Source organism: Phocoena phocoena, chromosome 16 (genome assembly GCF_963924675.1).
Source record: "Phocoena phocoena chromosome 16, mPhoPho1.1, whole genome shotgun sequence".
NCBI lineage: Eukaryota > Metazoa > Chordata > Mammalia > Artiodactyla > Phocoenidae > Phocoena > Phocoena phocoena.
Window position 1 is genome coordinate 74,009,486 of NC_089234.1, and position 21,727 is coordinate 74,031,212.

The 21,727-nt window shown below is 38.4% G+C and overlaps 1 protein-coding gene across 2 annotated transcripts; it reads right to left on the reverse strand.

The window, feature by feature from the left end:
- Positions 1-3,540: 3,540 nt before the first annotated feature.
- On the reverse strand, positions 3,541-16,513 carry LOC136136508 (zinc finger protein 37A-like). 2 transcript variants are annotated; one of them, XM_065894704.1, is made up of 4 exons: positions 16,393-16,513; positions 16,017-16,112; positions 4,375-4,427; positions 3,541-4,296 (listed from the first exon to the last, which is right to left on the reverse strand). In XM_065894704.1, the coding sequence occupies exons 1-4, from the start codon at positions 16,442-16,444 to the stop codon at positions 3,541-3,543; spliced, it is 957 nt and encodes a 318-aa protein (XP_065750776.1). In that variant the 5' UTR covers positions 16,445-16,513. The 2 variants fall into 2 exon arrangements, with proteins under 2 accessions (XP_065750776.1, XP_065750775.1); XM_065894703.1 differs by having other exon boundaries at positions 3,541-4,991.
- Positions 16,514-21,727: the final 5,214 nt, after the last annotated feature.

The following is a 21,727-nucleotide window of genomic DNA, read 5'->3' on the forward strand; positions in this document are numbered from 1 at the left end:
TTCAAACTTACTAAAGTCACTAGTAGAAAAAACGCATTCCGATTTCCCCCTGTGCACTGCATTTCCTCCATCTGTCCCTTGAGCACATACTTTAACTGTCTCTACACACACACACTCATTACTCTTTTTCTAAAGCATTTGAAAATAACCTGCAGACACGAGACTTCGTTTCCCCTATGTACTTGAGTGTGTATTTTCCTGAAACAAAACACTTACTTACCTATGGACCCAAGTCTGGAAATAAACACTACCATCGAATTTACACAGTCTTTATTGTCCCAACTATTCTATTTTTCCTTTTTGTTTTTATTTTAAAACATCTTCAGTCTAGTCCAACCTGGAACAGTCTCCCAGTCTTTTCCTCTTATGTCCTTGACAATTTAAATATAGGCTTTACATTCTATAATATAACCTTTCAAGGGGGTTCATCTGATATTTCTGCATTAGCATACTCTGGCTATGCTTTCTTGGTAAGAATACAGCACAAATGTGTTGGCTCTTCTCAGAGCATCTCACCAGGGAGTACATTACGTTGACCTGTCCTACCATTGGTGAAGTGAACTTTGATCACTTGATTATGTTGGTGTCTGCCAGGTTTATCATAAAAATCACGATTTTCACCTTTGTAGTTGATTAGTATTTTGTGGCAAAATATTTGGAGATAATGCCAATACCTGTTCTTCATTAAACTTCTACCCACAAACTCTAACCTATGTTGGCACCTACTTACTGAATCAACCACCAGTATGATGGTTGCCAAATAGTGTTTTTTCTATTGCCATTATTCCTCCTACATTTATTAGTTGGCTTATAAAGAAAGCTTTCCCTCCTCTATGTATTTATTCACTTATTTATATCTGTACAAATTATTGGATTCACATTTTTAAGTCACTTATATTATGATACTATTGTTATTTGTTTTGATGTTCAAACTGTCTCAAATTTGGCCACTGGAACCTGTCCAAGGTGGTTCTTTTGACATATTTCCATAATTCTTAGAACATTTTCTTATTGTCTGATAGATATTTCTCCCCATCTCTGACTTGGAATAAGCTATCACTCCAGAGACCTGCTCCATTTTTGGTGGGAGGATAGTATTTAGTAATTAATAACCTGGTAATTGGTGTGCTCAGTGCTACTGAGCTGTCAGACAGATCCATAAAATACACACAAACACACACATAATGACTACTATAATTATTTCTGTGTAGTTAAAATGAGTATCATTCCAGTCCAACACTCCAGGTGGTTTTCTAACTCCCCCCCTTTCCATTTTTATAGATACCTTTTCTAACAGTGAGGAACCTGGCTCTCATCATCTTCAACACATTTACTTATCTGCTCAATGTTACCAGTATCTCAGCCATGCTAACCATCTCTTCCATTTGCCCCCAGCACTCTTGATGCAGGTTGGCACATCACCACAACACCTTTCTCATCCCTCACGGCAGGCCTATTCTGCCTCTTAAACTCTAGGAAGGGAAGGCAGAAGAGAAATTTACAAAGTGCAAAGGGAGAAAGGAGAATGAGAGAGAGGAGTAGAAGGCCAAATGGATTGAATTTGAAATACTAAATCTATCCTTTGATTCCTCTAGTAAACATAATTTAGTCAAGATATATTGTCCTTTGATATGGCTGGAATTTTTTTAATTTTAGGATTTTGTATCTAAATTCGTAAGTTAGTGGTCTATAACAAAGGTTTTGGTATCAAAGTTGTACTGGCCTCATAAAGTGAACAGGAAAATTCCTATCTTCCTATCTCTGGAAAAGTTTATAAAAGTTTGGTATTATGTCTTTTTTTAATATTTAGAATAACTGCAGTGAAGCCATCTATTCCTATGAGTTTTCTTTCTGGTAGATTTTTAAATATGACTCAGATTGTTTGCAGTTTGGGTAAGGTACAATCTACCTCTGGTATGACCTTGTGCTTTTATTGATAGCATGCTATGTTTGCCAGGGGCCCATCCTACTGGCAGTTCCTGAATTCTATTCATTTATTTCTCAGTACTGAAAAAGAAAATCTACTTGTGTTTTTGAGATTAGATTTTCAAGTTCCTGCCCTGTGTCAGTATTCTCAAAATTTTGAGAAACTGGCTATGTGTTTGAAGCCTCTCATGTTTCAGAATTTTTCACTCCAGCCTTGACTGGCAAAGTTCACCATTCCCTGGTTTCTAGTCTCCCTGCACCCTAACCCCCCTTGCCCCACCAAGCTATATAGCCCTCTGCCTGAGCCAAGCTCAATATTCAGGTTCCTCCCTGTAGCCAGAATTGGCAAGTGCTCCCAGGAAAAACAGCTATATTTTCCCATATACTTTCTGTCATTCACTCCTCTCCTGAATATTACCATTCTAGCCCTCTTTGCTTCTGCAATAGGTTGCAAGTAAATAGATGCTTTTTGTGAACTGCTTTTCTAGTTGTTCTTAGTAAGTGCACTGGTCTGCTGCAAACTACTGTATCTTACTCAGTAGTAAAATCTATTTGTGCTTTTTAAAGTTCCATACTTAACAGTGTATATGTTTATACATGAATGTTCTGCTTTTTAAAGAAACATGTTAAGTTGGTTGCAGTAAGTCACTTCACAGCAGGATGGCATCTGGCCAAACTGTTAAACACTGGTAAGGCAGAAACTACCTATATTTCATACCACTTCCACTACACCAGGTAGCTGCATTCAAGGAACCTACATTGCCCCTTTGATCCACCATTTCAGGACAGCCCACTCAAAATTAGTCAGCCTCACAATTAGAAATCCTGCTGGCAAGCACCTGTCCTATGTATATCACCAAGACAAGGATCTCTCTCTCTCTCTACCTGGACATCAGGAAATCTTGCAGGTGGGTCCCCTTGCTAAAAAATCTTCCCTTGTTTTCCATATGCCTCACCAATAAACACGTGAGTTGCTTATAACTCCTGGTTCCAGTTGATGTCCAGTACCTTAAATTGGAAGGAATAGCACACCCAGCAATAGGCCAAATTGTATAAATGCTATGTCTAAATGCAAACATTCTCCACATTTCCTAAATGCCAGACACTTCAGTTCAAAATTGCTGATGTATGGTAAGCTTAGGTTTAACCTAAAGCTTCTACCCACTTAAATTACTATCTGATATCCACTGAAATGCTACTTCAAACATTTCACACAAGTCCCATAAAACACCAACTCATAGTAAATGCTTTCCTATAACTTGCTATATAGTTTGTGCATTTTCTCTGGCCTGTGGATGAAGTCATCTTTATGACTACTGATAGAGGTTTCTACCCTGTGTGATTTCTCTGATGTTTAGTGAGGTGTGGCTTTGGGCAGAAGTTTCCCTGTATTCATTCACCAATAGGTTTTCTGTACTCTGAGCTTTCTGATACACTGTATGGTTCAAATTCCAGTAGAAAGTTTTCCTATGTCCAGAATATCTTCATATTATTTTCTTCCCTCTGTAAGTTCTCTGCTGTATTACGAGAACTGACTTTAGACCAAAGATGTTCTCAAAATCTTAACAGATTTTTCTCCCTGCTTTGTGTTCTTTGTTATATAAACTCTTGACTTCACCCAGAGTGATTTCCCTCATTTATTATATTTATAGGGTTTCTTCCCAAATGTGTTCTCTGATGTACAGTAAGTTTTGACTTCACATAGAACGATTTCCTGCAAACATTACATTCATAGGGTTTCTCCCCTGTGTGTGTTCTATGATGTGCAGTGAGTTTTGACTTCACACAGAATGACTTTCCACATTCATTACATTCATAGGGTTTCTGTCTTACGTGAGTTCTCTGATGAACAATTAGGGCTGATTTCTGACGGAAGTTTTTCCCACATTCATTACATCCAAAAGGTTTCTCTCCTGTATGTCTCCTCTGATGTTCTGTGAAACCCGAGTAGTAGCAGAAAAATTTTCCACATTCAGTACATTCATAGGGCTTCTCGCCTGTGTGAGTTCTCAAATGTTTAGTGAGAGTTGACTTCTCAGAGAAGGCTTTCCCACATTCATTACATTCATAAGGTTTTTCTCCTGTGTGAGTTCTTTGATGTTTAATGAGGTCTGATTTTCTGAGAAAGGCCTTCCCACATTCATAGCACTCATAGGGCTTCTCCCCTGTGTGTGTTTTCTGATGTACAGTAAGGACTGACTTAAATGAGAAGGATTTTCCACATTCATGACATTCATATGGTTTCTCCCCTGTGTGTGTTCTGTGATGTTGGGTGAGGGTTGACTTTTCACTGAAGGATTTCCCACATTCTTGACATTCATAAGGTTTCTCCCCTGTATGAATTCTCTGATGTTTAATGAGGTCTGAATTCTTGCAGAAAGTTTTCCCACATTCATGACATTCACAGGATTTTTCCCCAGTGTGGGTTCTTCGATGTCTTGTGTGGGCTGACTTCTTGTTGAAGGTTTTTCCACATTCATGACATTCATAGGGTTTTTCTCCTGTTTGTATGCTCTGTTGTATGCCAAAGACTAATTTTTCATTGAAAAAGTTTCCGCATTCATTATATCCAATAATATTGTCAATTGAGTGGCTTCTCTGAATTGGAATGAGATCTGACTTCTGGCTCAAAGGGTGAACATTATGTTCAAAGAGAATGGATTCCTCAAAGAAATTTTCTCCACATTCATTAAATTCATAATGATTCTCTTTTGGATGTGTTCTCTGATGAGCAAAGAGAGATGACATATCACAGAAGGTTTTTCTGTATTCAGTGTATTCACAGGTGTTCTGTCCTGTGTAAGGATTCTTATGTATAACAAAGAGTGAATTCTCATGGAAAGCTTTCCTACATTCACTGTATTCAAAAGGTTGCTCCAAAATTTGAATTTTTTGAGGCTGAACAGAGTCTTCATTAAGACAGAGGCCATTCCCATTTTTATTATATTCATAAGGTTTCTCTTCAGAGTGAATTCCTTCATGCTTGTCATCATGGAACCATTTTCTACCTTTGTTAAACTCATCAAACTTCTTTCTTGAATAGTTTCTACTGCTATTAATTAATTCTGAAATAGAGTGACAAGAAAGATTAGTTCACAAGGATATTTGGAGGAAATAATTAGCATTAGGTTTCAGGGAGCTGATCAGTTTAGGTCTTATCTCTTCCGTGCCTAGAATATGACAACAGTGTATATGTCCAGTCTTCTCTCTCTTTTCCATTCTACCCAGCAGCAAGAAATCAATATTCTAAGAGCCTTAACTCATAAAGGAACAGTAGTTCTTTTCTAGCTCTGATTCATGAGGAATAAAAATAAGCAACAAAAGAGCAAATCAATGAGTAGACAAGCCATTCTTGCCACAGATTCAGACTTACAGCTCTACTGTAGGTATGGTATGTTCCCTTCATTACATCAGAGTTGGTCAGCAGTGGACCTCTCCTGACCATCAAACCCTGTTTCAATCCCTTCTGGCTTTCCCCCAGATTTCACCTGAGTTAGTATCAGTTTTATCCTGCTTTCATATCCATGTTTCAACATCTCTGTATACCACGAAAACCGTAAGGAATAAAATTCTAAACCTGGTCCTAGAAATTTCTTTTACCTTTAACTTATGATTATGTGTGGTTGTTTTTACTCCTCTACTATCTACAGTATTCTATATCCTTGAGTTTAATGTCCCAAAACTGACAGTATATATTCAAAAATTTACTTTATTGAAGTATAGTTGATTTACAATGTTGTTAGTTTCTGGTATACAGAAAAGTGACTCAGTTATATATATATATATACATTTTCATATTCATTTCCATTATAGTTAATTACAGGATATTAAATCTAGTTCCCTGTGCTGTACAGGAGGACCCTGTTGTTTATCCACTCTTATATATCCTAATATATCCTAGTTTACATCTGCTACTCCCAAACACCCACTCCATCCCTCCCCCTTGGCAACCACCAGTCTGTACTCTATATCTGTGAGTCTATTTCTGTTTCGTACATAAGTTCGTTTGTGTCATATTTTATATTCCACATATAAGTGATAATGTGGTATATGTCTTTCTCTTTCTGAATTATTTCACTTAGTATGATAATCTCTAGGTCCATCCATGTTGTTGCAAATGGTATTATTTCATTCTTTTTTTTATAGCTGAGTAAGATCCCATTGTATATATGTACCACATCTTCTTTATCCATTCCTCTGTCAGTGGACATTTAGGTTGCTTCCGTATCTTGGCTATTGTAAATAGTGCTGCTATGAACATTGGGGTGCATGTATCTTAGAGTTTTGTCTGGATATATGCCCAGGAGTGGGATTGTGGGATCATATGGCAATTCTATTTTTAGTTTTTTGAGGAACCTCCATAGAGTTCTCCATAGTGGCTGTATCAATTTACATTCCCACCAACAGTGTAGGAGGGTTCCGTTTTCTCCACACCCTCTCCAGCATTTGTTATTTGTAGACATTTTAATGATGGCCACTCTGACCGGTGTGAGGTGGTACCTCATTGTAGTTTTGATTTGCGTTTCTCTAATAATTAGTGATGTTGAGCATCTTTTCATGTGCCTATTGACCATCATCATCTTTGTGTTCTTTGGAGCAACGTCTATTTAGGTGTTCTGCCCATTTTTGATTGGGTTATCTTGTTGTTGAGTTGTATGAGCTGTTTGTATACTTGGGAAATTAAGCCCTTGAGAACTGACTATATATATATGTATTTTGTGGTATGCAGGCCTCTCACTGTTGTGGCCATGGCTCACAGGCCCAGCCGCTCTGCGGGATCTTCCCGGACCAGGGCACAAACCCATGTCCCCTGCATTGGCAGGTGGACTCTCAACCACTGTGCCACCAGGGAAGCCTGACAATATATTTTTTTAAAGTATCACTGAGACAAACATTTTTTAGCCATCATTTTACAAATCTAGAATGAATATATTTTTCTTTGGGTAAGCCCAGCTGTTTATCCCCTATAAAATTGCTCATTTTCATCTACTGTCATCTACTCCTTGCTGTTCCCCTGGTTCTGTCTCCTCTGTGTTCATCCACCCACCTGTAGATGTACTGATGTATGGAACTCTTTGGTGTCCTGGTGTGTTGGGCAGAGGATTTGAGTTACAGATGTTTTACTATTTGTAGGTTGAAGGGGAGTGACAAAATGAATATCTCAAACTGCCATGATGCTGACCTCACTCACAAGGGTAATTTTTAAAAAACAGCTTTGTGTTATTTTGTGGCTACTACATCAGAATGTGTGTGTGATTTGCACCTAGGGATAGTTATCAGAAATGTTCAAGTATTTGTGCAAACACCTGGTAGTGTAAGAAAGAGACCTCAGACCCTCAGTCTGTGAGGAGTTTTACCTATAGTGCTGTTATTCCACTAGAAAGAGGTGTGGAATTTGTTCCTAAATTTAGCTGAAATGATACATGATCCTGCCTCAGCCTGGAAGGCATTTAAATCAGCTTCAACTGACTGGCCAGAGTTGTATGGATGGCAAAATATTAGTATACCCTGCTGCACCTGGGTACAGCTGGGCCATGCAAAAGGCCAAGAGAAGAATCTGAAGAGGAAACTATCCAGCTTTCTACCACAGACCTTCATTGTTAAAAGGCTAAAACAAAATGAGGAATAGCACATATGTAGAAAAACTGGCCAGAAGTCACCTATGGAGAAGTAAAATGAGTAGCACTGTGGGACTCTGGAAAATAATGTTACTTTGTGAGCAAATGTTAATGAAACTTGGAACCTAAGGTCAAAGAATGAGATTAGAGAGATTTACATTTCAGTGCAGGTGCTGAAACCTGGGAGCCCTGATGACATCCTAGATGTGAAGCTGGAGACAGTGGTCTTTTTTTTCCCCTGAAGAAATTCATATACCAAAAGGTTAAAGAAAGAATTCAGGATCCTCCCCAAGGGAGCAAAGGTTTTTCTTTCTCCTTTTAAAAGAGTGGGACAGCTACCTCTCCCTTCTACAGGAGCAAGCCCAGATTCATTTTATCAGTGTTCTTCACCTGCAATACCAACTTTGTGTGTATGTGTAGGACACCTAGCTTCTGTCTCACTGCACCAAGAGTAAGATATTAAGGTACGTTGGTACGTTGGTTTTAAGTAAATATTTCACCATCTGTTCCAGAAACTAAACTACATGTATTGTATTTATGAGATTAATCAAGTTAAAAAATTTAAATCTGCATAAAAATAACTTCAGGGTGAAATGGCTTTTTGAATTTTCAAACAATAAAGAATAACACAATCTTGAAACAATGCTCAACTCATCTTACAACAATAGGACAGTCTTCAACCCCAAACCTGGAAAGATTACAGCAAAGGCCAGCTACAGAATACACACAGAAAAACTCAGTGATTATAAAAACTGAATACATTCTGATCAAGGAGGATGTATTTCAGAAATATCAGACTGGTTTAATCAAGACTACTCACCAGTACTAAGTAGGAAAAGCCATATGATTTATCTCATACAGAGATAGATAGATAGATTAGCATTTGACAAAACTGAATTCATGTTTTTTTTTTAAAAAACTCGAGGAATAGAAGAGAACTTCCTTAAAATGATAAAGGGCATTTACAGAAATCCTTAATGTCAAAATTAATGGTAACATACTGAACAGTATCTGCCTGAGGTCAGAACGTCTGTACAACACTCTACTGGCTAGGAATGCCAGTACAAAAGGCAAAAAAGTCTGTATTCATAAATGACAGAATTGTTTACATAGAAAATTTTTACAAATCTACAGAACAACTACCAGAAAAAGTGAATTCATCAGCAAGGTGGCAGGATACAAGGTAAATGTGCAAACATAAACTTTTTCTATATACTATTTGTACTGTTTTTTCTATAATTGTTTGTTTAATGCTAGTATAAAGACAAAAATAATATAAAATATTTAGGAATATATTTAAAGAAAAATCTGCAAAACTGCTCAACTGAGAATTTAAAGACCTAAGTAGAGGTATACCATGGTCAGGATGTCAGTTCTCCCCCAAAGGAGTGACACAATCCCAAATAATGTCCTAACAGGTGTGTTTATATTTGTGGAAATTAAATTTTAGAATCACCTTGTTAATGAAAATACAAAAGACCTATAACAGTATAGAATTGTCCAGAATGTCTAAAAACATAGATATCATTTTAATACATTCTGTAGACTAAAGATGTTCTTGGCAACATTCATGCTGTAGAATACCCAAGAATCTTGAAGAAAACAGCAAACCTAGAAGGCTAACTCTGCCAGGTGTCAAGACTTACAATATTATAATAAAAGACAGTGTGGTATTGTCATAAAGATGGATAAATCAGTCAATGGAACAGTAAAGAAAGCCCAGATACATACATATGTGATCACCTGATAGATGACAAAGCTAAAACCGCAATTCACATGTAAGGCCGGATGCTATAAAACTCTTAGAGGAAAACATAGGCAGAACGTGCTCTGACATAAATCACAGCAAGATCTTTTTTGATACATCTCCTAGAGTAATGAAAATAATAACAGAAATAAACAGGACCTAATGAAACTTAAAAGCTTTTGCACAGCAAAGGAAACCTGTAAACAAGACCAAAAGACAACCCTCACGATGGGAGAAAGTATTTGCAAATGAAGCAACTGACAAAGGATTAATCTCCAAAATTTACAAGCAGCTCATGCAGCTCAATAACAAAAAAACAAACAACCCCATCCAAAAATGGGCAGAAGACCTAAACAGACATCTCTCCACAGAAGATACACAGATTGCCAACAGACACATGAAAGAATGCTTAACATCACTAATCAGAGAAATGCAAATCAAAAACCACAATGAGGTATCACCTCACACTGGTCAGAGTGGCTATCAAAAAAATATAGAAACAATAAATTCTGGAGAGTGTGTGGAGAAAAGGGAACCCTCTTGCACTGTTGGTGGGAATGTGAATTGATACAGCCACTATGGAGAACAGTATGGAGGTTCCTTAAAAAACTACAAATAGAACTACTCTACAACCCAGTAATCCCACTACTGGGCATATACTTAGAGAAAACCATACTTCGAAAAGATACACACACACACGCTGCCCCGGCCATGTTCACAGCAGTACTATTTACAATACCAAACAGATGAAAGCAACATAAACATCCATCAACAGAGGAATGGATAAAGAAGATGTGGTACATATATATACCATGGAATATTAGCCATAAAAAGGAATGAAATAATGCCATTTGCAGCAACATGGATGGACCTAGAGGTTATCATATACTAAGCCAAGTAAGATCATATGATATCACTTACATGTGGAATCTAATTTAAAAATGAAATGGATGAACTTATTTGCAGAACAGAAAGAGATTCACAGATCTTGACATCAAACCTACAGTTACCAAAGGGGAAATATGGGGGCAAGTGATAAATTAGGAAATTGGGATTGACATAGACACACTACTATGTAGATAATAAGGACCTACCTTACAGCACAAGGAACTCTACTCAATATTCTGTAATAAGCTATATGGGAGAAGAATCTGAAAAAGAATGGATACATATATATTTTTTAAACTGATTCACTTTGCTGTATACCTGAAACTAACACAAGATTGTTAATCAACTATACTCCAATAAAAAATTTTTTTAAAAAACTCAGCTATTGGCTTCCAGCCCACCTGATGTGAAATTATTCCTCTTCATATTCCGTGCCTGGCCCCAGTTCCCCTCTGTTCCACAATTTGTATGTGGATGAAAAGATGGTATTTTAGAGTAGGAAGTATCTCTGCAGTGAAGTAGAAAATGCAATACATTCTTCAGCTCAAAAGGAAAACGGTTCTTACTTCCTGGGGAATTCTGGAAATCATTCTTTGTATTTTTAAAAGCTGGAGAAACATTTTTAACAGTTTCACTTAGCTCCACCATGTGAAAAGAGGTAAAAAGTAATTGGGGCCCGTGCCCACCTCACCATCCTGTATGATTATCATACAAGCACACTCTTAGGCTGCCCAAACATAGAAACGTCAACTGTTTAAAACTGCCCAGCTCTACAGCAAACCTCCAACATTGGGGAACACAGTGTGTTAACTCTGGATGTCTGACTGAACTCCCTTCATTCTCTAAGGGTCCTGTCTGTCATGGTTATCTCTTCATCCACAAACTTGGGTTCTAGTTACATAGGTGTAAAAAAAAAAAAAAAAAAAAAAAAAGGGAATAAAGGTGAATTGCAAAAAAAAAACAAACCACAATTCAATGGAAGGAATTAAATTTCAATTAAAAAGACCACAGTCTTTTTAATAAGCTTCTGTTTATCAGAAGATATCATTAAGGAAGTGATAAGATGTAACTGAGAAGATACTTTTCAATACATGAAATTTGACAAAAGGTTCATACCCAGAATATATTGTTAAACACTTCTAAATCAAGAGACCAACAACCTAGTAATATAAAAAAAGTAAATGACCTGAATAATCACTTCACTAAAGGAGATATCCAAATAAGCAACAAACATATGAAAAGATGCTCAACATCATTAGTCATCAGAGAAATGGAAATTAAAACTTAGCAACACACCACAATGACTAGAATGGATAAAATTAATTAGACTGACTATCAAGTTCTCAGAAGGATGTAATGTAACTGGAACTCTTACATAGCTGGTGGAAAACAGTTTAAATATTACTTTGGAAAACAGTTTAAATATTACTAAAGCTATTTCTGGCTCTACATCTGACAAAAATAAGAGTTTAGGTCCTCCAAAAGACATACACAAGAATACTTACAGAAGAGGAAATCAAGATGGCAGCGGTAGAGGACGCTTAGCTCACCTTCCCCCAGGAACCATCTATTTTGGAGCAGGTCTCACTGAAAACAATCTGGAGACTGGCAGAAAGACTCTTACACAACTAAGGCTATAAAGAAGATTCACAGAGTTGGGAAGGAAGGGAAGAGAAACAATCAGTTCAGGACCTGTGCCCCTAGGAGGGGACACAGAAAAGGAGGGTCAAAGATCCTCCCTGTGGCAGGGCGGGGGGGGAAGCAGGTCCAACCCCTTATTGGGCAGCCTAGCCCTGGGGTCCAACACCAGGAAGATAAGGCCTCTTGGCTGGTATGAAGACCAGTGGGACCTGCAGTGTGGGGAGCTGTGAGAAACTTGGACTCTGCTCTTGAAGTGCACACACGTGCTTGCCTGCTCAGGGAACAGGCAGAGGAAGCAGACTGAGACTGCAGAAATTGGGCTGGTTCCTGCAACTGACACAGCACGTGCCCCAGCCCACACAAAGCACCCGCTCCAGCCCCTCTTGCTCCACAGTGCAGCTCCCCAGTAGGGCAAAAGCTGTTGCTACTGAGGAGCCTACGCAGTTCGGGGCATGAAGCTAGGTTGGACCTGACACTACATCTGAATGGTATGGGGGGGGGGGCACTACCAGTGCAGGGAGGGGCAGCAGATCAGGAGTGTCCTAGAACACTGACTTGTGTGCCAGGACAAGCACAGAGCGCACCCTGGCTCGCACTGGGCACACACGCCAGTCCCTCTTGCTCCAACCTTCTGGGGAACGGAACCAGCTCTGACCCAACCCTCCAGGCTTCTGCTCCACTAACTTAAGACCTGACACCAGCCCTGGCCCTGGGAGGCAGTGTCGACCACTGAGCATAGGAGGAGCCCTGGCTGACACCTGGCTTCTAGCCCCTCCACCTCCAGCCCTAGCCCTCAGCAAGGTGTAGGTGCCAGAATACCCTGCCACTGGGCACACATAGACCATATAGGGACCCACCCAAGGACACCACTGACACCACTCCAAGACCAGGACAGGTAACTGTTTCCCCTAATTTCACAAAGACAGAGAAAGTTAAGAAAAATGAGAAGACAAAGGAATTTGTTTCAAACAAAAGAACAAGAAGAAAACCCTAACAAAATCAACTAATGAAACAGATATAATTTGCTAAAGATTGTAAAGCATTAGTAATAAGCATGATAAATGAACTAGTGAAAAGAATATATGAACACAGTAAGAATTTTAACAAGGAACTAGAAAACAGAAAAAAAACACTTGGAGGTGAAAAACACAATTAGTGAAATGAAAAATACACTAGATGGAATTAACAGCAGAATAGGTGATATAGAAGGATGGAGAAGTGATCTGGAAGATAAAATAATGGAAATCTAATGAGATTAGCAAAAAGAGAAACTTAAAAAAAGAAGGATAGTTTATAAAGGACCACTGGGACAACATCAAGCATACTAATGCTCTCATTATAGGGGTACCAGAAGGAGAAGAAAGAAAAAACAGGTAGAAAACATATTTGATGAAATTATGGCTCAAAACCCTGAACCTAAAGAATAGATATTCAGGTCCAGGAAGCACAGAGGGTCCCAAACAAGAAAAACCCAAAGAGACGTACACCAAGACATATCATAATTAAAATGGCAAACATTAAAGATAAAGAGAATTCTAAAGGCAGCAAGAAAGAGTCACGTATAAGAAACCCCAATAAGGGTATCAGCTGATTTGTCTGCAGAAATTTTTCAGGCCAGAAGGGAGTGGCATGAGATATTTAAAGTGTTAAAAGGGAAAACCTTCCAACATAGGATACTCCACCCAGCAAGATTATCATTCAGAATTGAAGAAGAAATAAAGAACTTCTCAGACAAGCAAAAACTATATAACAGTCATCAATAGTAAACTGACCTTATAAGAAGTGTTAAAGGATCTTCCTTAAGTGAAAAAAGGTGGGAGGAAGGTACAACAAGAAATAAGAAACTATAGGATGGAGAAAATCCCACCAGAAAAGGCAAAAATATAGTAAAGGCTGTAGATCAACCACTAACATAAGCTACTGTGAAAGTTAAAAGACAACATTTGTAAAAATAAACTGTAACTACAATAAACAGTTAAGAGATAGACATGAAGATGTAAAATATGTTAAAAACCAAAACGTGGGGGAATGTAGATCTTCTAGAATGTGCCTGAATTTAAATGACTATAAGTTTAAAATAAATACAGTTCTAGGTCAACATATATGAACCACATGATAACTACAAATCAAAAACCCACAATAGTTTGTTTTTCTAATAAAACTCCCAGCAAACAAAGGTCCAGGACTGGGTGGCTCACAGGGGAATTCTACCAAACACATAACAAACTACTAATACCTACCCTTCTCAAACTGTTTGAAAAAACTGAAGAGAATGGAACACTCCCAAATTCAGTCTACAAGGTGACAGTTACCCTGATACCAAAACCAGACACAAGTACAGACCAATATCTCTGAGGAAAATAGATACAGAAATCCTCAATAAAACATTAGCAAACCAAATTCAACATTATATAAAAAGGATCATATGCCATGATCAAGTGGGTAGATTTATTCAAGGGATGCAAGGATGGATCAATATCCGCAAATCAATGTGATACACCACATTAATGAAAGAAAAAATGCTTTTTCTAGACACAGAAAAAGCATTTGACCAAATTCAACATTCATTCACGATAAAAACTCATCACAGTGGGTATAGAGGGAGCATATCTCAACATAATAAAGGCCATTTATGACAAACCCATAGCCAACATCATACTCAATGGTGAAAAGCTGAAAGCCTTCCTGTTATTTCCAGGAACAAGACAAAGATGCAGACTATCGCCACTTCTATTTAAACACGGTATCAGAAGTCCTATCCACAGCAACCACAGACACAAAGAAAAAATAAAAGGTATCCAAATTGGAAGGGAAGAGGTATAACTGTCACTATTTGCAGATAATGCTCCTGGGTATATATCCGGAGAAAACGAAAACACTAATTTTAAAGGATACATGCACCCCAGTGTTCACAGCAGCATTTACAATAACCAAGACACGGAAGCAACATAGGTGCCCATTGACAGACAACTGGATAAAGAAAATTATATACACATGCACACACACACACATATATATACACACACACAACAGAAGAGTACTCAGTCATAAAAAAAAAATCTGTCATTTGCAGGAATGTGAATGGACCTAGAGGATATCATGCTTAGTGAAATAAGCCAGAAAAAGACAAGTACTGTACAGTATCAATTACATATAGAATTTTAAAAGATAATGCAAACGAATGTATATGCAAAACAGAAACAGACTCACAGATACAGAAAACAAACATGGTTACTGAAGGGGAGACTGAAGGGTGGAGGGACAAATTAGGTGTTTGGTTTAACAGATACAAACTACTATGTGTAAAATAGATATGCAACAAGGAAATATTGTACAGCACAGGGCATTATAGCCATTATCTTGTAATAACTTATAATGGAGTATAATCTGTAAAAATATTGAATCACTGTTGTATACCTGAAACTAATGTAATATTGTAAATCAACTATACTTCAATTAAAAAATATAACACCATTTTTCAAATACCCCCAAATTCAAAATAAATATATTTTAAAACAAGTATGTTTCAAATATGTACCCCAATTATATTTCAATAATAGAATGGACAGATAAATTCTGGGATAGTCACGATGGAACACTGCACAGCAATATAAAGCAATAAACAAACTACTAATGTATATGACATATATATCTCGCAGACATAGTACTGATCCAAAGGCGGCAGACACTACACACACACACACACATAGTATATACACACATTTACATATTGTGTGTATGTATATACATAGTGCACATATATACATAGTACCTACTGTATAACTACAGTTATCTGAAGTGAAAAACAGGCAAACTTGTTCTATGATAATAGAAGGGGGAGATGTTATTTACTGGGAGGAGGACACCAGGGAGCCTTCTGGGGTGCTAAAAAAATGTTCCATATGCTCACCTTGACAACAGCTATATAGGTGTATGCATATACAAAACTTTATTTACTTGAACACTTAAACATCTGTAAAATAAGGATACCATTTGTGTATAAGAGTGACACTGGGGAGACACTGCACGATTCAGTGACACTGGATATTTGAGTCATGTTAACATGCTACTTCCAAAGGTCCAGAGCCACTAAAACATGATTCCTGAAGACCATTTCAATGGCCTTAATCTCTGAACTACCCCTTTGTGATCTGGTTTCCTCCTAAACTCCGTCTGGCTCAAACTCCCAGACTCACCTGGGACACTCTGGCTTGGGGACTCTTCCTCCAATATCCATGGCTCCTCTCCTTGCTCCAACTTGAGGATCACTTCCGGTTTAGGGATGCAAAACCCTGTGAATGATAATTATATGACATGAGACAAATTGGATGAGTGTCAGGGTCTTTGATACACTGTTCTCAAAGAGTATACAATTAAAAAAAAAAGCTCATCTCATCCTGTTATGGGGCAGAGGACAACACATTCTTTCTGGTACCCAAAAGGAATAAATTGTCCTTGGCCTGTAAATCCCAAACCTAAATATTATTATATACTACAAAAATTCCACAGGTTTCTGTAAATAAGAAAGGACATGTATACTGGGGGTCTACATGGGAAATAAGCGCTACCTACCTACTGAGATGAGGTGGCTGTAGTTCTCCAGCATCACGTCCCTGTACAGCATCCTCTGAGCAGGGTCCAGGTGCTGCCACTCCTCCTGGGTGAAGCCCACAGTCACATCCCTGAATGACAGTGATCCCTAGAAAAACACACTTCTGCTCAATCTGCAGTGGTCAGAGTCAGGTGATGTGGAAAAAGAATTTTAAAGAGTAATTCTTAACATTTTTCCTGCTGAAAATTGACCAGAACATGTTACAAAGGACCTCTACTATATAGCTTGCTTTGTGTTACACTTTGTGATTAAACAAGAAACCATGGTAGAAATACCACTGGTGGATTAATTTATTACTTAATGGAAAAATATCTGCATGCCTTTATGTGCCTAAAAGTGTCCTAGTTTTTGAGAATTCCAAGTTGAAAAATATACTCTTCCTGGCCTCAAAGAGCTTATTCTCATAAGGAAAGATAGAAAGATATACCTACCATAGGACTTAAAGGACCCATATCACAAATATGTACAATGCAGACAGATCATAAAGGAGTTCTGTGCAAGTTCATGTGAGAGTATCAGCACCCTGGATTTCACTGAGCAGATAAAACTTTCAATGCTTAAATATAAATAGTAGTTTCTTTGCAAATATGCGGCAAAACTGCAAGAAGTTAAGAAGACCTGAAAAAACGTGGCAAGTCAATGGACTGTACAACAGGACAGGAGAGCAGGTCTGAACCTGTGATGAGATAGAGGCTGCAGAGGCAGGGGCAAAAGGTTCAGGGGAGGAAACTAGGGAATATATTTGGCTTAAATTCTGTTGGTGATCTCCAAATATTTCATCACTCATCTAATCCATAAAATTCTTGAGGAACCACCAGTTTTGTTTATATTTATCTATAAATACTGTCAATTCACATATGAGGAGAGCTTAATTCTGTTCTTACTTTTCAGATAAAAACATAAATAAGCTAACATTTTCTTCCCATGCTCTAAAGGACTGACAGTATATGATGTATGCAGAATTATACTGCATACTCCCTTAGGGCACAGCCTCTCTCTCTTCCCCCATCTCCACTCACCCTAGGTCCTTGCTGTGAACAGCATGAAGCCAATAGTGAAATGGAAATACACACTTCCGTCCTAGTTATATAAACTAATTGTTGCCGAGGAAGCAATGATCCCAAAGTTGGTTTGTTGTTTTCTTTCAAGTGAATCATTTAATGTGTGAGGCTCAGTTTGATATTACCATAAGTATTAACAGAAGAAAATGGGAAAGTATAAACATTTCCCCTTCTATCAAAAATGGGTTTGATGCCAGGATAAACTAGCCTGTTGATTTAACATAGCTGATTAAAAAGGCTAGAGAATCTGGAAGTAAAAAATGTACTTGCAAGCAATGTCCTCTGAGGCTTCATTCTCCTGAGGGCAACAAAATGCTGAAAAATTTAACTGGCTCAAAAATTATATGGAGAGATCAAAAAGAAGAGCTAGTCACAGCTTGGGAAAAAAGTTTGGAGAACAGATGACACTAAATGTAGTTAGACTAATAATTCTGAAGTTTCCCTGGAGTTATAGCACTCTGAGCTAACTGAAGGGGCTATAAACTCATGCTTCTTTGAACAGAGTGGTTCTAAATGATAGATTCTCGAGTGCACCCAGCTGTATTTTCAAGTATAATTCTAGTATTTGTACCTAGCAATACAGAAGAAAAAGCAGCAGGGAGGAAGTGTCAAGTATATAGGACATGAAAGGATTTGGCAGCCCTAGAATTTCCAGTTTGAATCTTTGTCATCAGGAAAATCCCATTCCAGCTCAGTCCAAGGTGAGGCTGAAGGTGGTGCTGTGGATGGCCTGTGACAAGCAGGAGGCAACAGTGTAAGTGCTAAACTCTGGCTTTCTTCCTTCATCTGCTAAAGAAACTCAAAATAAGGCTGTATGAAGAAAACATGGGATAATACACTGCTTGCTGATGGCCTTTTCTCAGGATCTTGTTGCAGACAGAGCTGTACCAAGCTAAGAAAGGCAGGAGAGAATGTTTTTGAGGGCATTGTTTGCAATCTGTCACTATTTACTGTGCGAGTACCACTGGAGACGTGTACACTTTCTCCAATCCCAGAGTCTACACCTGATCGTGAACTTTTCATTCTGGATTCTGATTGAGGGAAAATGCTGATATCCAGTGGGCTCTAAGGAGGACCTTTCTGTAACAACATCTGAGTCCTGTGCATGTCCTGAAAAGGTACCTGCCCACTGGCCAATTCACATGCTGTAATCCCAACGCTGTAAATATCTGTGCTGGATCGCCTCTATTAAGAGGGGAGTCGCCTATATTATTAGCGGAGATGCTGAACAGGGAACTTGCTGAGCAAAGGGAGAGAGGAAGAGTTACTCCCAGAGGGTCTGCATGATCTGCCTTGGAGGTTCTGGAAACCTCTTGTCAAGTCTGGGGAAATGGGAGGAAGAGCAGGGTAGATGCCCAGTGACAATGAAACAGCTGCTAGACATACAGTATGCCAGATATCTTCAGAACATGGAAGTAGAAATATCAACTGTAAGTTTGGATAGATGAATCTGGAATTTAGAAGTGTAGTATGAAAAGAAGGATTTGGGTGAAAATTGCAACTCTGTCACTGGAGTCACCAGAGTGAATCAGATGGTCACAGAGGAGACAAATTGAGGAAAGAAAAAATACCAGCACAGAATTTGAGGGATCACCAATATTTGAGAGGCTGGCAGAAAAAAGAAAAATAGGCTTTGAAGGCTGAGAAGAAATTTTCTGAAATGTAAGAACAGAACCAGATGCCAAGAGAATAGTGGGAAATAATAACACAGTTTCACAAATAACTGACACTTCCAATTAAAGATGGTGGACTTAAAACACACATCTATCTCTGATGCCTCCAACAATATAAGTGGAAGAAACAATAAAAAGTAAAACAAACAAATGTGCCAATAACAATACACCAGAAAGACAATTTTGTGCAACTTCTGGATGATATAAGTGGATAGTATCAGACAAAAGAAACTAGAAGCATGGTACCTACAATTTATACAAGCACAGAAGTGGGCAGAAGCAGCGGCTTCCAGCCACAGCCAGAGACTACCAATCTCTAAGCCCTCCAACCAGGGCCAGGGGTCAGCAGAGGTGCTAAGATGAATGACTGGTAAAGTAACTCACTGACAAAGTAACTGACTCCTAGGGCACCTTGGTGGACCTCCACTCTGTGGAGATCCAGCAGTTAATGAAAACCAAAGCTGAAGTGCAGCCGTTCTATAAAGTCAGGACACTTTTTTTTTAAAAAACGTATCTATATACAGTTGGCCCTCCATATGGACAGGTTCCACATCCACAGATTCAACCAACCACAGAATTAAAATATTTGGGGGAAGAAAAACTCCAGAAAGTTCCAAAAAGCAAAATTGAATTTGCCACATAACAGCAATTATTTATATAGAATTAACATTGTATTTACAACTATTTACATGGCATTTACATTGTATTAGGTATTATAAGTAATCTAGAGACAATTTAAAGTGTATGAGATGATCTACCACAAAGGAGGTGAGAATATACAATGGGGAAAAGACAGCTTCTTGCTGGGAAAACTGGACTACTTTCTCACACCATAAAAAATAAAATGAATTAAAAACTTAAATGTAAGACCTGAAACCATAAAACTTCTATAAGAAAACATATGCAGGGGGGACTTGCTGGTTCAAGCCCTGGTCCGGGAAGATCCCACATGCCTTGGAGCAACTAGGCCCACGTGCCACAACTACTGAGACTGTGCTCTACAGCCTGCGAGCCACAACTACTAAAGCCTGTGCACCTAGAGCCCATGTGCCACAACAATAGAAGCCACCACAACAAGAAGCCCACACACCGCAACAAAGAGTAGCCTCTGCTCAACGCAACTAGAGAAAGTCCTCACGCAGCAATGAAGACCCAGTCAGCCAAAAATAAATAAATAAAATTAATTAAAAAAAAAAAAAGAAAACATACACAGGGTATTTCCCTGGCAGTACAGTGGTTAGGACTCTGCATTTCCATTGCAGGGGGCATGAGTTCAATCCCTGGTCAGGGAACTAACATCCTGTAAGCTGTGCTGTGTGGCAAAAACAAACAAACAAAAAATAGGCTCTCTGAACAAATGTGTGGACACCAAGGGGGGAAAGTGGCAGGGGGTGGTGGTGGTGTGATTAATTGGGAGATTGGGATTGACATGTATACATTAATATGTATAAAATGGATAACTACTAAGAACCTGCTGTATAAAAAAATAAATAAAATTCAAAAATAAATAGGCTCTGACATCAATCTTAGCAATGGTTTGGATATTCTGCTCAGGCAAGGGAAACAAAAGCAAAAACTACCCAGTGGGACTACGTCAGACTAAAAAGCTTTGTACAATGAAGGAAACTATCAACAAAATGAAAAGGCCGCCTAATGAATGGGAGAAGACATTTGCAAATGGTTATCTCCAACAAGGGGTTAACATCCAAAATATACAAAGAACTCATACAATTTGACATCAGAAAAACAATCCAATTAAACCCAGGCAAGGAACTGAACAGACATTTATCTAAAGAAGATATACAGATGGCCAATAGACACATAAAAAGATGCTCAACATCACTGATCATCAGGGAAATGCAAATCAAAACCACAATGAGATATCACCTCACATCTGTCAGAATGGCCATTACTGAAAAGAAAAATAACAAGTGTTGGTGAGGATATGAAGAAAAGGGAACCCTTACACGCTGTTGGTGGGAATGTAAACTGGTAAAGCCACTATGGAAAACAGTAATGGAGAGTCCTCAAAAAACTAAAAACAGAGCTACCATACAACCCAGCAACTCCATTTCTGGCTATTACTGGCTATTTATCTGAAGAAAATAAAAATGCTAATTTGAAAAGATATTCGCTCACCCCCCCCCCCCACACACATGTTCACTGCAGCATCATTTACAACAGGCAAGATGTGGAAGCTCCTTAAGTGTTCATCAACAGATGAATGTATAATGAAAATGTGGTATGTATGTGTGTGTATACATACACACAAACATACACATGTACACAATGGAATATTACTCAGCCATAAAAAGAGTGAAGTCTTGCCATTTGTGACAACATGGGTGTACCTACAGGGTACTGTGCTAAGTGAAATAAGTCAGACAGAGAAAGACAAATACTGCATATTTCACTTATATCTGGAATCCAAGAAACAAAACAAATGAACAAATATAACCAAACAGAAACAGAGTCATAGATAAAGAGAACAAATAGGTGGTCGCCAGAGGGGAGGTTGGTAGGGGAAGGAGAGAAATAGGTGAGGGAGACTAAGAGGTGCA

Bases quoted from the DNA above. Each gene is read 5' to 3' on its own strand.
- LOC136136508 (XM_065894703.1), bottom strand. From the start codon at position 16,444: ATGCTGTACAGGGACGTGATGCTGGAGAACTACAGCCACCTCATCTCA. The intron at 16,113-16,392 runs GTAGGTAGCGCT...TATCATTCACAG, and splicing joins CAGCCACCTCATCTCAGTAG to GGTTTTGCATCCCTAAACCG. The intron at 4,992-16,016 runs GTGAGTCTGGGA...ACTCTATTTCAG, and splicing joins CCCAAGCCAGAGTGTCCCAG to AATTAATTAATAGCAGTAGA.